The sequence below is a fragment of the Onychomys torridus genome, chromosome 4 (assembly GCF_903995425.1).
Source record: "Onychomys torridus chromosome 4, mOncTor1.1, whole genome shotgun sequence".
Lineage (NCBI taxonomy): Eukaryota > Metazoa > Chordata > Mammalia > Rodentia > Cricetidae > Onychomys > Onychomys torridus.
The window spans coordinates 87,246,006-87,263,110 of record NC_050446.1 but is presented as its reverse complement, the minus strand read 5'-3'; the positions used below and the strand labels follow the sequence as shown (position 1 = coordinate 87,263,110).

General features: G+C 39.3%; 1 protein-coding gene across 1 annotated transcript in view; it reads left to right on the top strand.

Annotated features, from left to right (window-relative positions):
• Positions 1 to 17,105, top strand: part of Ryr3 (ryanodine receptor 3) — a 521,956-nt gene that overhangs the window by 183,633 nt on the left and 321,218 nt on the right. The window contains 1 exon segment of the mRNA XM_036183838.1: positions 16,822 to 16,929. Within this exon segment, the coding sequence (XP_036039731.1) occupies positions 16,822 to 16,929 (108 nt within the window).

Genomic DNA, 17,105 nt, shown 5'->3' with positions numbered 1-17,105 from the left:
ATGTCAAGAACACCCTGTCTCAGGGCTGCTCAGGCAATAAAATGCTCATTGCATAAAAGCATAAGGACCTAAATTCAGATCACAAGATCCCCTGTGAGGAAACTAATTGTGATTGTTTGCCTTTAACTCCAGTGATGGAGAGATAGAAACAGGAGGATTTCCAATGCTTGTTGGCCAGTCATCCTAATGTAATCCGGGTTCATTGAGAGCTATCTTAAAAAAAAATAGGTCAAGAGTTATTAAGGCACCCAAACATTGATTTTCAGTCTTTATATGCACACTCACATGCACATGTACACAAACATGCACATATATACACACAAACACAACACATGAAAACAAATTTAAAACATCCTGTGTTTAAGGATGATAAGCTGGGGTAGCAAAGTGGACCTTGAACAAAACTTAGTCAGAAGTTGCTGCTCCTTAAACTTTGGTCAGAATATGTTATTCCCACCAGAGCCCCATGCTTGGGACTAGAAATCTGATTTTATTGTACTTAACAGTGCAAAGACTTAAGCCGTAGGGAAGGCAGTGCTCAATATTTCTGATCAGAACATGCACATCAGTTCTACCTGTGCTCTTACCTTTGTAAATCAGATCATTAGCACAAGCAAGCAGTTCTGCATAGAACACAATGTTAGCTGGCCTTTGGACTTTCTTACTGAAGTGGAAATGATGTTTAGTTTGATAGCTATCACAGTATAAAATTGAGGGAAACTAGGTTTGGGGAGTGGGTAAGCTTAAGACTTTGGAAATTGTAAAGTGGCTTTTGTAACTTGTTACTGGGGAAACCTTAGAGTTTGATCGGCCTTGTGGACAGGTCCAGCGGCTTAGGAGTTGAGCTGTAGTGTGGATTAGCCACACCTGTATCACCTAGGATGGGTGCCCTTGACTAGTTTTGGGTGCAAAGGAGGGATCAGAGCTTCCTCTCTGTGTCTGCTCCTTTGTGACAGGTAACTTTAGAATCTTAATAAGGATTTTACTAAAATGTGGTCAAGAGTTTGAAATACAGGTCATGAGTCCACTGATTTTTTACAGTTCTCAATCTATGAAAGTAGAAACATGTACAGTCTGATAAGAAAGGAAATGCAGTGGCTTTTGATGTTTCTTAGCCACTGCCTCCCCTGCCCTTACCACCGGGGAGCTGAAGTTTCCTGCCTCAACAACCCATGTAGCACCTAGAGTACTTTCTCCTGCCTTAGAAACAGGAATGACGCCTGTGTGTTTGACAGGCTATGGAAGAGTCCGTGCAGCTAGTCAGATCTGTCTCTCAGGAAAAACACTGACTTCTTCCTTTTGTTTCTGACTTTCAGTTTGTGAGATTACTCTATCTTTTTAAATAAAATTTTATTTCTTTCAAGGAATTTAAAAATAAAAGAAACGCCTTTAGAACAATTAAAAATCTGATTTTATTATTTTTTGAACATGTTATGTATGTGGTTCTCAGACCATACTTTGAGAATTTGTGGCAAGGCTAAAAAATTTTCAGTCACTGGCTTTCAAGCACCTGTCTCCTGATTGGTATACTACTGCTGATGACAAAGTATCAAGTTAGCTTAGGCATGCCGATATAATTTAAAAATGAAGAATTTAAAAATGAAGCAAACCACTGACCTGGACTCACTAGTATCATGTTCAAACTTACAGCCTGCCATAGGAAGCAACAGCACTGAACACATTTGTTTCTTTCCCCAAATGTACAAGTTTAATAGGAAACTAGATATGCCTTTCATCTTCCATCTTGTTGACTGCAAATATACGGACAATCCCAATGAAAACAACTCACTAACTGGAAGCATTTATCTTCAGAAGATCTGACAGACTGTCCTTCGATCATCATGAGCAAGGGCTTTCTGTTTTGAGAGGTGGTGCAGTCCCCTCTGACTATTGATATATCCATTCTCTCTGCTGCTGTTGCCAAATTTAACCATTTTGTGTTGAGTACCTTGATATCCAAGGGGAGAAAAGAAACGTCATAATCAGTTATGTGGCACCCTTTCGCTATGCTTGTTATTGATGGGAAACCTTGGGTCTGTGAGTTAGACACTTAGCAGAGAGAAGGAAAGATACTAAAGATTAAAGAGCAGTCAGGCACACTTGGGTAGTTGGGCTGACCCAACATTTGACATGATTTTTCCATCCAAATTCTGAGTTAGATTCAAGTAGGAAGAGAATGAATCTTCCATAGTCTTCCTTGTGTTTATCAGTCCTGGCTCTTGCCTTGGATGATAGGTACCAGTGACCACCTAATACAGCTTTGGAGAAAAGTGGACCCTGCTAACCTTCACAGTTTAGGATTGTTGGTTTTTCTATCCTCCACTCTTAGAGATTTTCTGGCAAGAATGACAACACTAAAAACAGTATAGCCCACGGTGGTAATGGGTCTCTCCATTACCATTCTACTCAGTCAGTGCCTATTGCTAAGTGAATATTTTAATGTGTGTGTGTGTGTGTGTGTGTGTGTGTGTGTAACACACTAAGTATTCACTTAGTAATATGTATATGTGTGTGTGTGTTATCTTTGTATATACTTATCTATGGAAGTTTATATTATATATATACTCTTGAAGAATTTCATAGATGTATATAATATATTTTGGTCATATCCAACCACCACTACCCCATTCCAACTCCTCTCTTATCCCCAAGCATATCACCTTACCAGTCTCATATCCTTTCTTTAAAACTCACTGAATTCAATTACTATTGCCTTATTTAGATGGATGTTTTGTCATTCACTGGAGTCTGGACAACCTACCAGGAACCACAGTCCTAAAGAAAATTCACCCCAACACACACCCATGTAGTTATCAAATGCCAATAATTCCTCAGCTATGGGTAGTGCCTCATGTTCCCTTCTCCATCCATGCAAGAATTTCCAAGACAGTTACTTGACCCTTGTCAGGGGAATAGGGAAGGAATATAGATGTCATTTAAGTGACTTCATAGTCGTTTTATTCTCTGTGCTTTAACCAGTTATGAATCTCTGTATTAACTGATGCTTATTGTAAAAAATGAAGCAGTTTTGGTGAGGATGAGGAGATGCATTAGTCTTTGAGTATAAAGATGAATCTTTAAAAATCAGTTTGATGTTCCATCCATCTAATAAATAAATACTAGTATGTAGCCAGAGGCTTTTGTGCATCCTGTCCAATCCCACAGCCACTTGTAAAATAATCACACAGAAGCTTAATATTAATTATAAATGTTTGGTCTATTGCTCAGGCTTATTGCTAACTAGCTCTTATAAATTAAATTTACCCATTTCTGTTAATTTATGTATTGCCACGTGTCTATAGCATTACTAGTCTGCTGGCATCTTGCTCCTTGGGTGACTGGCTGGTGTCTCCCAGACTATGCCCTTCTTCTCCCTGTATTTCTGCTTGGATTTCCTGCCTGCCTCCTATTCTGCCTTACCAAAGGTCAAAACAGCTTTATTTATTAAGCAATGGGAACAACACATATTCACAGAGTATGGAAGGACATCCCACATCACTAGTAGCTTTTCACCTTAGACTTACAACCTCCCCAACAAGGGGTTCTTAGCTGGGTTTACAGTACCAGGCAGGAGTTTTCTACTATGGAGTGGACCTTAAATCCTATTTTTAAAAGTGATTGGTTACTATAATAACATTCATCCCATTATTGCACCAATGGGCATATCTTGCCAAGCTAGTCATGTAACTTGCAGTGTTCACAGCTGGGTAAGATTGTTGACAACTTTAGTTTTAGTAAATGAACAAGACCAATGACAAATACAATAATTTGTATCATCTGGGAATCCTCAACATCTCAATAAGAGGTATCTCATACCCAGCTTTGAGGGTTTTTTTATATTAACTTGTGGCTTTGTGTTATGGAATATTTGTTTAACCATGCAAAGATGTATTGCATTTATTTAACTATATAAAGGTGTATTGCATTTGTTTGTGTTACAGAATATTTGTTTAACTATATAAAGATGTATTGCTGTTTTACCTTGCCTGCCTAAAGCATCTGATTGGACTAATAAAAAGACGAGTGGCCAATAGAGAGGGAGGACGTATAGGCAGGACTTCTGAACAGGGAGAGTAAGTAGAAGGAAGAATTTAGGCTTGGGGAAGAAAGAAAAAGAGACACTGGGGAAGACACCAGGGGCTACTCAGCCAGAAATGGAGGAGGCAGGAAAGTAGGACATACAAAATGAAAGACAGTTAAAAAGCCCTGAGACAAAACATAGATGAATAGAAACAGGTTAAATTAAGTTAAAAGAGCTTGTGGGACAAGTCTAAGCTAAGGCTGAACATTCACAAGTCTCAATGTCTTTATTTGGGAGCTGGTTGGTGGCCCAAAGAAAATTCTAACTATAGCTTTGGGAAGAGCATGATCTCTCCATGTAGGATACCTCCATTCAAATTCCTTTTATAAAATTATATTTTAGTGCACTTATAAATAATTAGACTTCTAAATGACTTTTTCCAACTTTCTCTGTTACTTGTCCCTCACCCACCTCTCTTCTTTCCTATCATAACAAGACCCTCCTCACTTCCTGCAGCCACTGTCTAGCAATGCTAATTGTGCACAACAGCTGTATTTTAAATATCTGCAATGAATGCTGTATGCCCTGTGGAAAATGTGAATATCTAGAACTGATGGTTCTTCTGAGATACTAGGAGGTTGTTGAGGAGTAGTTAACTGAGTTATCTGTGGAAAGATAACAGTACTTTTATATCTTTGAGAAAAATATTTACAAAACTTATTTTCACAAAGACTTTGGAACACTGAATTTTCTGAATATCTGCCCATGCTTCTTGCCAACTTCTCAAAGGCCAGAACTCAGTTTGTAGTCATATGCTTACTTCTCTAAAAACAAAAATACCATGTAGGGGGTGAAAAAAGTATGTCTAACATGAAATTTTGGTTCCATTTAAGAGTGGGAAAAGGGTGTGGGGGGAACCCTAACATTGAGAGGCGAAGCTATTATTCTTGCCCTTAGTTGCCTCAAGCTTTGTGTCCACTTCTGTCCTGCATCTGTGAGCTTCATGGAGCTAACACAGTAGTCACAGGCTGACCTGGTACTGAGGATGCTCTCCAGCAGCAAGTAGTACTGTCGATCCATGCATCGAGGAGGGCAGTGCTGTGTCTCTGTCTTCTGTTAGCCTCCCCCTCCAGCATGCCACTTCCTCAGTTCTCCTAGGAACCTCATGTTATTCTCCAGCTTCTTTCTGTTATGCAACCAAAAGACCAAGCAATGCACAAGTGCCCATATTGTCTGCTGCTAGGTACAGTGACAGTAGAGAAAATCTCACCATCGTTTCTGAATTCTATAAGAACAGCTTCATCATTACCCAGAAGAGAAGAGAGGTGTACTGGCTAGTTTTATATCAATTTGTCACAAAACAAAATAGAGTCATCTGAGGGGAAGGAACCTCAATTAAGAGATTGCTCCCACCAGATCAGGTTATAGGCTAGCCTAGAGTCATTTTCTTCATTAGTGATGTGGGAGGGCCTAGCCCACCCCTGGGATTGTGGTCCTGAGTACTATAAGAAGGCAAGCTGAGCAAGCCATGGATAGAAGCCAGTAAGTAGCATTCCTCTGTGGCTTTAATGCAGAAGGACCTGTCTCGGGGTTCCTACCCTATTTTGAGTTCCTGCCTTGGCTTCTCTCAGTGGACTGTGATTCAGGATATGTAAGCCTTTCCTCCCCAAGTTTCTTTTGGTCATGGTGTTTCATCACAGAAATATGAACTATGACTAAGACACAGGGTTAAGTGACATAGCAAAGGAATATGTGGGAGAGGGAATGATGCTTGGTGTGCCTTCTGTGAGCATGAAAGGAAGTTTAAGGCTAAACCATGAACATTATCTTAAGGCTAGACCTTGCTTCTCCCTTTTCACTTAGCTGTGCTCTATCTATCTCCCCGTGTTTGCTAGCTTTGGTTATCCTAATCTCACCACCTTCCTCCCTAGTGGATGTTCAGACACCTTGATTTATTCATAAGCCTTTCTTTTATTGGACACTCTGCCTTTCTTCCATCCTAATTCCTGCTACTTGGATGTGCAAGCTCTTCTGAATAACACCTTCAGACTGTCTCATTCCACCACCAGCTGAAAGCTAGAAAGCCAGGGTTGTCAGGTTCCTGTTAGGCATCTGCAGAGCCTGTTGTAGGTCCTGTGCTATCCATGGGTGTTAGTTTCAGTTTTACACCTTACATATCCTATACTCATTTATACATTTTTATGCATTTTAAAGCCACAGGAAAAGTCGGTGCTTTAGGGATCTCTGCAATCAGCTGTAGATATTACTGCTGCTCATTAGTACAGTTTGCTTCTCTCGATGCCACAAGTTTCAGGTTGCCATCTATTGGCACCTTAGTTGTTTAACATGCCAGCCATGTACTGCCAGGCAGAAAGAAAAAGTTGGCTCAATAGAGAACCAAATCAACCATCCAACCTGTCACTTATGCTTTTCCCAGCAGGCATTTTATAAGCCAGCTGCCCAATATGTTTTTTTCCTATTCCTTGGCTCTCTCTCCTCTTTCTTATTTTTAAGAACATGAGGTTTATAGCATTGATTTCCACAGGCTCTTGATAACACTGTCCCTCAGTGCCAGAAATAATGGGTGTTTGGCAGGATTCAGGTTTTCTGGGTAGCTCAGTGTTCCTTCTAGCTGAGACCTTGTCAGAGAAGATCTCTCCTTACAGGGTTAGTTTTAAAGTGAGTTTTTGTGCTTTGATAAGTAAAATGACTTAAAGAAGGTTCTAGATTGAGAATCAGCATCTTGGGGACATGCTTTTGCTTATTGGTCCTATTCTGCAGTATCTCTTGAATATGAGTCATACCTCACAATTACATGGCTTACTCTTTCCAAGTGTCTCCTGGAGAAAGGTCCCTGAAATAGGAAATGTAGCACCAGGGGATTCTTAAACAACTATGTCTCTGTAGTAGTATATCCAGAGCAAGACAATATTTACATTGGCTTTTATTTAAAAAACCCCAGGCATTTCCAAGAGGAACTGATGTCACAAACATCACCCTCACTAAGTCTGTAAATATTCTCTCTGGAAGAAGCTGGACTGCCATGGCTCTGTCAACCAGTATGATTCAAACAGCTGGAATATCTGAGCATGGGTAAAGACACAGTTATGAGTGGCTTTTTCTCTATTGTCATGTTCAATTAGTTTTTCTCTGCAAGACTTTTGTGGGAATTTATTTTCCCTGAATTTTGAGTCCCTTACTTCCCATAAACAGTGGCATTTCTCTCAGATGTTTCCGAAAGCATCTTTCCTAAGTACATGTTTACTAAAGCTTACTGTCACAAGTTTCTTTTCTTTTCTTTTATTAAGGATTAACAACTCCTGGCATTTGGTAGTATTCTTTTTCCCTTGAACATGATTAGCATGTTCCAACCCTTTGCATCCGAATAGTCTCTCTTGGTTAGAGTGAACTCAGGCCAGTGCTACACCTGTTAACTGCACTCCGTGTTGGGCAGGAGATGCTTCAACTTCCAGACTTGCTTGATGCCTTGATTCTCAGGACAGCTCACTCACCAGAGTGACCCTGGAGTCTGGCTTTTGCTGACAACATGGCACTCCTGTGGCAGGCTCCAAAAGGAGACTTCTTTACTTCCTTTTGATTTCTTCCTGATTATCTCCACTAAAGCCTGCCTTCTTCTAGCTGTGAGTTTCAATTTTATGTACATTTAGATGTAATAGAAATGGCCAAGTAAAAACTTAGAATTCAACTTTTTTCAATAGTGTATACACATACATGCAAACATATATATGTATGTGCACATATATTTTAAAGAACCATTATCCTTTACCATAGCCAAATATTTTAATAACTTAAGGTTTTGTACATTTTAACTTGATTTCAAGATTATAGGTCTTAACAGAAACAGGCAAACTCTCTTCCCTCAAATTGCTTTAAATCAGGATGTGACAGGCTTTGCATTTATAAGTATATGTCCCTGTTTGGAACTTGGCCCATCATTGGCAGTGTTGAATTGCCTTGTGGAACAAATAGAAAGTTTACCCAGTTAACTAATGTCAGATTTTAGAACTTCACAAAGCCAGGCATAATCTTACCTGCCAGGAATTTTCTAAAGCTCTAAGCAGACCAGAACTTCAGCCTGCAGCTTTTACATTCCCAGTGACAATTATACAGTAGTCAAGCCTTTCTGAGATAATAATAATAAAAAAAACTAATATGCAATTCTGAACTTCATTTAAACATAAGATTTGGGAGAGAGGTGGCCCAGTGAGATTAGAATTCTGAAAAGTTCATTTTCTCCTCTGGGATACTGATGCAGAATGAGTTGGAAAGCTGGGTTTAAAATTCAAGATATAAATGACCCAACAGAATGGTGGTGGGAGACAATAGTTCATGATAAATGGTAACAATTCATGAATAACTGGAAGACAGGAGCTCCTCTTTAAGGTCTCCAAGACAAAGTCATGTAAGGAAATGAAAATGTTAACTTTACTTGAATTGATCAGTACACATGGTATACCTGTTTGAAATATGATTCTGTGCCAAATTTATAAGTACAATTATTACAAGTTAATAAAAATTTAAATCGTTTATGGAGATGAAGCTTTTTAATTTACACTCATTAGATCTTTACATATAAACAAAGAGAGGGGTGGAGAATCAAATTGTAACATTGTGACTCACAAATTTATATAATTAGCAATTAAGTATATAAAATTTACAAAAAGGGTTAAATCTTCTTTCTAGAAATGTAGTTTAGAGGAAGCCTTTCAGCCTTTCTGAGTCGCAGTTTCTTCTTGTATAAAATATTTTAATCTCCTCTCTCAAAAGGTTTTGAGGTAAGAGTTAAAAATGACAATACTTAATGAGCCAGTCTTAGTTCAATGTCTGGTGCAAGCTATGTAGATAGGCACATTGATACATATAAAATTGCATTGATTGATTGATGGATAGCCAGACAGATGATACATAGATAGCTAGGTCGATGGATTATACACATTTTGTTTTGCTTTGCTTTGCTTTGCTTACCTGTATATATATTATCAAATTCTTCTGTATCTCAACTGACTTACTTCTAAGATGGTTATAAAACAATTAACAATCTTTATTTTTTTTTTTTAGAAATCCAGAAACTAAGCAAAAGCTTTGACTTCAAACATTCACTATAGACTTATTTCTCTTTATAAGCTATCAACAACTTTTAGGGGCAACAGAGTTTAATTTGAAAAGTATTTAACTGTATAAATATTTAAGAGAAATCTGGTTGGTGTAGAATGTCGGTATTTGGTTGATGACTGGTTCTGCATTTGAGTTATAAACACAGTACAAATAATTGTGCATTATCAATAATTGATTGGAAGTTCATAATGAGCTCATGTCTCCTGTAGATGGATTAGATAATGTCTGTATACTCAAAGCTCTTGAATACAAAGTATGCACTTATCCCTGTATGTCCTGATACTATACCACGAGATACCAGTCTTATCCAAATTTATTCTAGTATTAATGGAGTCTCACTGACTTGGCATATTTTTTAAAAGAAAGGAATTATTTTCTAGACAAGAAGGCTTGGAAAGAATATTCTGATTCATGTCTTTGAATAGAGCTACATTGAGCCATCTTGAGGACATGGTTATCAGTCCTGTTTGAAACAGTGTCGTAAGATAGAGTACATACAGTGGATATAGAAGCTAAGTTACTCGGGACTGAGGCCAGTCTTGCACCAGCAGATATAGTGCCCCTTGAGAAAGACACTTCCTTTGTCTACACAATTTAAAATACAGGACAACAAATACCAGCTGCATTTGTTCCTTGACTAGGCAATCTCAAACAGCATGATAGAGTAAAAAGGGAATGTATTCATCAGTTTTCCACTGTTGTAGCAAAATATCTGAGGCTGGAGCTCTATTAAAAAAAAAAAAGCTTCTTTGGTTCATAGTTTGGGAAACTGAAAGCCTGAGGTTGGAATTTGCATTGATTTGGCTCTAGTACAGGTCTAAGGCAGGTGGCAATGTGGCAGAGGTACAAATGAGGGAGATCACACAGTGGGATGGGACAGACATTAAGAAAAAGCCAGTCCTTCTCTTTATAGTAACCCACTCTTGCTGAAACTCAGGTTCCATGAGAACTATATTAATCCCGTCCTAGAACACAGTCTTCAATGATCCAAAGCATCCCTTGCCCTAGTCTTCATCTCTTAACAGTCCTTTAACTTAGAAACTACTACTTCAATTAATGAGGTTTTCAGACAGAAAGGAACAATACACAAAATACAGAAAGTAGAAAGCTCACTTTAACCACTCATTAAACAAAAATTTTAATTCTTTCTATGTACAAGAGGTCTTCTTCTTCTTCTTCTTCATCTTCTTCTTCTTCTTCTTCTTCTTCTTCTTCTTCTTCTTCTTCTTCTTCTTCTTTTGAGACAGGGTTTCTCTGTGTATCTTTGGAGGCTGTCCTAGATCTCGCTCTGTAGACCAGGCTGGCCTCGAACTCACAGAGATCTGCCTGGCTCTGCCTCCTGAGTGCTGGGATTACAGGTGTGTGCCACCACTGCCCAGCGAGGTCTTCTTGTTTAATAGAAAGAATCATTTTTATCCCTTCTGACCAAGTTCCTACCTGGGTGAGTTTCTTAATCACAACATCCCCAAAGGGTTCATACCAGTCTTCATATACCAAGCTTCTTAACATAGCAGCAGTAGTAGTGTGTGCATATATATGCATATGCGTGCATGTGTGTGTGTTTATATGTACTTGTTTTGTTTATAAAGTACAATGCACAGGAAAGACTTCTTCAAATAGGTTAAAATTTCATTAGAACATAGGAACTATGTCTTAGTTTGCTTCTTTGATCACACAGTAGCTAGTACAACACTGGATATGTATTCTTATGTTCCTTAACTAGTTACTGATTGTGACGGACTTGGGAAAAGAGGTTAGACTGATTAGATGGGCTTTAGTAACCCCCTTGAGTGGGAATATGAGCCAGTTTCTGATGTTCCTCCTATTCTCCCTGATCAGTGCATCTCTACAGATATCTTAGAAATACCTCCACATGATCAGAGAGTTCACCCATCCCCTGTCATCTGTTAGTCCATCTACAGTGGGTAACGTCCTGAGTGAAACTGTTGTTACGGGGGCCTCACCATGACGTGGTCTTACTGATCGCTCACTATTTGTACACTATCCCACCAGTGGTAACCTGGTCACCCTCTCTTTCCTTATTCCCCATATACAATTAGTCCCCATGCCACATCTCTCCTAATTATTTCATGATTTTCTGAATGCATCCATTATCTCCATCCCTACTGCTGCTTCTTTAATTCAAGTCTTTACCTGCTAAAAGAATCTCCCAATTTGTCTTTCCCTTAGCCTACATCACTTTACAGCATACCTGCAATGATTTTTCAAAGATACAAAGTGGATCATATTACTTCCTACATAACTTTCTTTAATGCTACTCATTGCTGTAAAGATAACATCTGTGTATTCTTTGAAAATGAGGTGCCAGATACCATCGCCCCTTTTTTCTACCTCACTGCTCACTTCCTAGTCTTGGTAGCTCTACCCTGACAAAAACATTTTCACAAGGATCAACTCTTTCATGCACCCATCCACCTACCCCATCTCTCCCACCCCACCACTGCCACCCTTGCCTACTTCCACTGCCTTCAACATGGTTCTTCTGGTACCTTCCTCACTCAAATATGGATACTTTGCTTCACAGTCTGGAAATTATCCCTTTGTTTCCTGAACATGGTCCCAGATCACAGTCTTGAAGGTTAGAGACTTTGCTTTGTTTCTCTACAAAATAGTGACTTCAAAAACAGAAACTCCAAATAAATGAATATTTAAATTAGCTATTGATACTTCAACTCATCCTTCTTCATTGAACTCGTCTAACATTAAGTATTTACTAAACACTGGTCCCAATTTTGAACTTTTAAAAAATATTAGAAGTTTCTTATAAAGAACTTACAAATCAAAAACTTCGTATACTGAAATTAACTAGACCCAAAGTCTATACATCTCAATGAATTTATATTAGGATAGCCATTCTGAAGCTGTGGAGATTCACATTGGAAGTTTCACTTGCACTATCAAATGTAACTTTATGCACTCATCCACGACCAAACAAGTGAAAAGTATATGAGTTAAAACTAGAAAAACAAATTAGCTTTATGTCCTTTTTCGTAACTCAAGTGTCCGTTGCCTGCATCCAGTTTTAAGTTCTTCAAACCTAAAATGTTTATCTGAGGAGATACTATTTTACAAAGCAGGAAGCTAAGGAAGAGAAAAACCAAATTATTTGTTTCACATCACTTAGTTCACAACCTTTGAGACAGAGATTTGAACTTGGGCCATCCTACAACAGTGTCATTCTGCACAGAGCATTCTAACTTGCATTGAGGGCCATCTATTCCCATAAAGGGCACATCAACAGAGATATGGCGCTGTGTGAAACAGACAAATGAACAGGGAAGTCAAAGAAGATCATAACAACAGGAGAAAAAAATCAGTTAAGTCCTGAGCGGGAGGTCTGGAGAAATGACACAGACAGGGAGGCTCAGTGCACTTTGTCCACAGCAACAGTTATTATGAGCCATACATATCTGGATGACACTAGATTACAGAGAACCAAACATGCCCTGCTTTACCTACTAGGGTAGAATCAGACCAGTTTTTCAAAGAGCCCACTGCCTTTTAAATAGATGGACTTCAGCACGTCAAAACCTAGACAAGTGATAACAGACTGTGGTTAACTTTGTGAGGGAGGGGTGGTGATTCTTGTTATTGACTCCTTGCCTTGCTTCCTTGAAGGCTTCACTAGTATGTGCTACTACAATGGGGAATGTCTCTTGTGGGGTACTAAAGAAATGTGAAATGCTCTACTGATAGAGGCATCAGATTCCCACCAGCTATGGTGCAGAAGCCTCAGGAAAATTATGCTGTTGTATAAGTTTGTAGAGTATGGAGGATAAATAGACCTACCTCCTTGCAATTTTACACATAGTGGGGCTAAATGAAGACTTGTTCCTGGCTTTCCAGGGCCCTGGTGTCTCAAGGTTTTCTGTAGGACACTTTGAAATGAAATACTTGTGTAGGCTAAGGACAGGCCTAGGAGAGTGATGAGGAACTATTTCAGAACAGATGTCAACAGAGTCTCTCTCCGTGCCGAGAATCATCAAATATGTGCCCAATGTCTGGCAGACAGAGTGACTGAGGCACAGGCTCCCCAGCATCAAGACAATGAGTTGGCCTCCTGTGAGACTCTCCTGAAGGCATACAAATGAGCTTTGATGAGAGAGTGGCCTTTGCTCATTCTTCAGGGGTGCAGAGGTGGGAACTCAGTCCAGTTTGGAGTTTAATTAAGGATGGCAGCTGGCATAGCAGGTCAGATGACTCTGTGCTCATTCATGTCACAAGTTGCATTTTGTTTTTCTCCAGATATTTCTGTTACTCTCTTCTCTCCCTTGACACTGCCCACACATTATTCTGTGTTCTATTAAAGTGACAGGATCACTTTCCCAAATATAAAGAGTTGCAGGCAGGGATCACATGCTAGAGATACAGAAACAAAACCATAGGGATCTGTAAGGTTCTCCCATTTGAGATACATCGCACTGATGCTGATGCAAACCATCCCCTGCCTAAATGTACCTATTCATACCACTCATGGAAGTATTTCCTTGATTATTTTAGTACCTGGAGGGAAAGGACAGATGCAATTATAGCATGCCAATTGTCCATGTTGTCATCAACCCTCCATCTTAATGAATGATGGCAGAGACAAGAGCTCCAATCTCCTATCCAAGCAAACCATACTGAGAGAAATGGTTGATAGAGCATGGAATCTCCCATATGAAAAGGTCTTGGATAGTTGGAGCTGTGAAGGGAATTGCTCAAATAGGTTGATTATTAAAGGCATATATAATGAGACTTTAAATTACTAGTCCCCTTTCAAATATAAACTTTAACTGCAACTCTTTCTGAATGGAAAATCTCCAAATCCCATGGTCTAAAGAAGTCAAGGAGGAAGAAAGACTGAATGTTTCTGTTTTCTATTCTGGTGACATGAAATCCAGGTAGACACAGCTCTGTAAAATTTCCTAAGATGGCATATTTTGAGATACTGTGTTTGGTGGTATATGCTTACAGCATAAAGTCTCCAGGGAAATACTTGGTCATATAATTGCATACTACTTATAATAGTGCTAAACCTGCTCTACTAGATGTGAGGCTCAGTTGCCTGCTGTCTTGAGTCCCATGAAAATGAATTAATCACCTGCTTTAGAAATGGACTTTGAAAACAAAGCAAAAAAATATGAAATAAAAATAATGTGATATTCTTTGTAGGTTCTTAACACTTTCTCCTTGGCTAAACTGTTGTGATAAGAACCAGAGAAATTCTTTTTCTATCAGAATTCTATGACAACTCAGCTTTTAGATTTCCTGATTAGGTAGACCTTATGGAGAAAGACCTGAAACAGAAAAATATTCCCTCAGATCCTTAGTAGAAAATGGTGACTTCAAAATGGAAGTTACCATAGTTAGTAGCCTTTGGGATAGGATGGCCTATTTCTAGATTAATACTTTAACAAATGGGGTCTTAAAGCTTTATTGAAAACATTCCCAGTAGGTCCAACATATAGGACATCCATCATCTTACATTTAGGACAGCAAATTCTTATTTTTCAGAACATTGAGGTTGGGAAGAGATGAGAAATATACAAACACATGAAAATAAAAGTAACTTAAAATAGTCAGTTCCATTATTTTTGTTTTTTAAACACTTATCTGGGAAGTTACCTAACTCTTAGTAAAGGGCTGTCTTTGCCTTTAAACCAGACTCCATGGAAACAGCTTTGCCTGTTTTGAAGCATTAGGAATAGCTGTCAGTTACTGGTTCCTATCCTGAAGAACAGAAGGTGAGGGGTGGGGAAACGGCTTTTCTGTTCTTCTCAAAGGAAAGCTGTATTTGAGAAGCACAGTTTAAGTGGTTTAGTTAGCAAAGCAAGCACTCCAAAGAGAGTTTGGAGTGGGCTGTCCCAAAGCAGGTATAACAACACAGTGGATTCTATGCTGTGTACTGTTTTAAAGGTTTCATGAATATTTATGAGGTTTATGGGACGTGCTTAGGATAAGGTGACCCTTTTCCCCTCCCAAATCATGGTAAACCAGATCTCCTTTTTAGGGATTTTTTTTTCCTTCCGTTTCTCTAGAAAAGCTCACAAAGATGGGGGAAGTGTTCCATCAAAAGCACCAAAAGCAAGGTCTTTTGAGGATACATGCACAGCATTAAGACACATGTGGGGCAATGCTCAGGCACAGACAACCTGACATCAGCTTTGAGGACATGTACTCACAAGGGATCTTGTGACTGACAGACACAGCTACCTGGATACAGCTGTGGTTCTCTTGGTTATTTCATGGCTAACTCCTTTTTGAGACAGCTCAAGATTGTGTGATTGAGGTCATGACTCTGTCAGTTAAGACATTTTGTTATCTGTATTATTTTCCTTTAAACAGGCTTTATGTTGAAGGCTGAACCCAGTGCTTTACACTAGCAGGCTACTCAAGGGAAAAAAAAAAAAAAGCCATAGGCTGTCTGTGAGACTCCCTCCGCCAGCACCACATCTCATGACCATCTTCTACCTCATAGCCCCACACTTCTCATTGGTGTTATTCTCATCATGCTGATGTATTATCAAAGGAAGGATGGACGTTTAAGATGCTCACAAGTTGTATTCCCAAGAAGAGAGTGTACTATGAAACTGGATTGTAAGATCCTGAGGACAATGGCCTTGCTTTTTATAACTTCCTCAGTATCAAACACTGTATTTACAGGAATGCAGTACTTAAATATTTGCTAGCCTAAAATGTTCTAATTGTAGAAAAAAAATCTTTGCTGTCTTCATTAGTACAGGGAACAGCATAGGGTTAAACACATGAACCCTAGAGACAGTCTCCATGTGAATCTGACTTAGCCAAATACAGTACTTTCAAAGATGACCTGAATGTCCTGTGCCTTGGTTTCCTGGGCTATTGACTGGGGCAGTAGGAGTGCCTGTCTTACTGGGTGCTTTAACAGACTAGGTGTGTTAATGTATGCAGAACATTTAGAAGAGTGCCTGGCATAGAAAACATGCTCATTTGATGAGTATTAGCTATTACCAGCAGTATTCAGGGTAGGTGCTTTAACCGTTGGAAAGAAATATCCAGAACAAATGCTAATGTCATGATAACTGATCCATGCTAAGTGACTCTAATATATTAGAATGGTTATTATAGGGGTCATAAGTTCTTATGTGGACCTTTCCTTGTTCAGACTGATGTTTATGGAGCTTTTAATCCCCTTGCCGCCTCTTCATGCATGACCAAATCTAGGTTTTCTTCACAAATAAGCAGATTTCCTACATTGGCTGTTGTAGTCCAAATCCACACTTTATCTAGTTCGGTCCTGTGAATTCTTGTGGATGAGAGGTCAGGGGATTTCTTCCTTTGGTTTCACTTAGTCTTGAGTGTACACAAGCCTTTTCTTTCCTTCCTGTCCCTTCTTCAACAGGGCTGTGTGTGTTCTTCACCCTTACGTACCACCAGGCTTCATTCAAGCTGATCCTGACATTTTAGCCACTGCTCCCTTGAAGCTTTGCTTTCTTTCATCCTTTACAATCCAACTTAAGCCTCATCCTAAGTTGAATAAGGGAAAGCCACCTTGTTACATTTCCATCCACCCAGGCAGCTGTCATTTTAGTTTGTAGGTGCCAGTGCCTTTGTGACGCCACTGTGTGACTGATCCCTGGCTGATATGAGCAGGCATCCTCACTCTGGTTTTATTTCCACAGTACATTCCTCCAGATCTCTGTGTCTGCAATTTCGTGCTGGAACAGTCCTTATCTGTCAGAGCACTGCAAGAAATGCTTGCGAACACCATTGAAAATGGCGGAGAAGGGGTGAGTATGTGAATCATGCCCTGGGTTTGCATTAGACACCCCACAGCCACAAAGCCTATTTGGCATTTTATCCTTTCCAGTTTAGGACTGGAAAACCTCCATGTAGAGATAGAAAACCTTTCTTCCAAGTTTAGATACCTCTTACTCAGCAACTCTAATTCTTTCTCCTTTGAAAT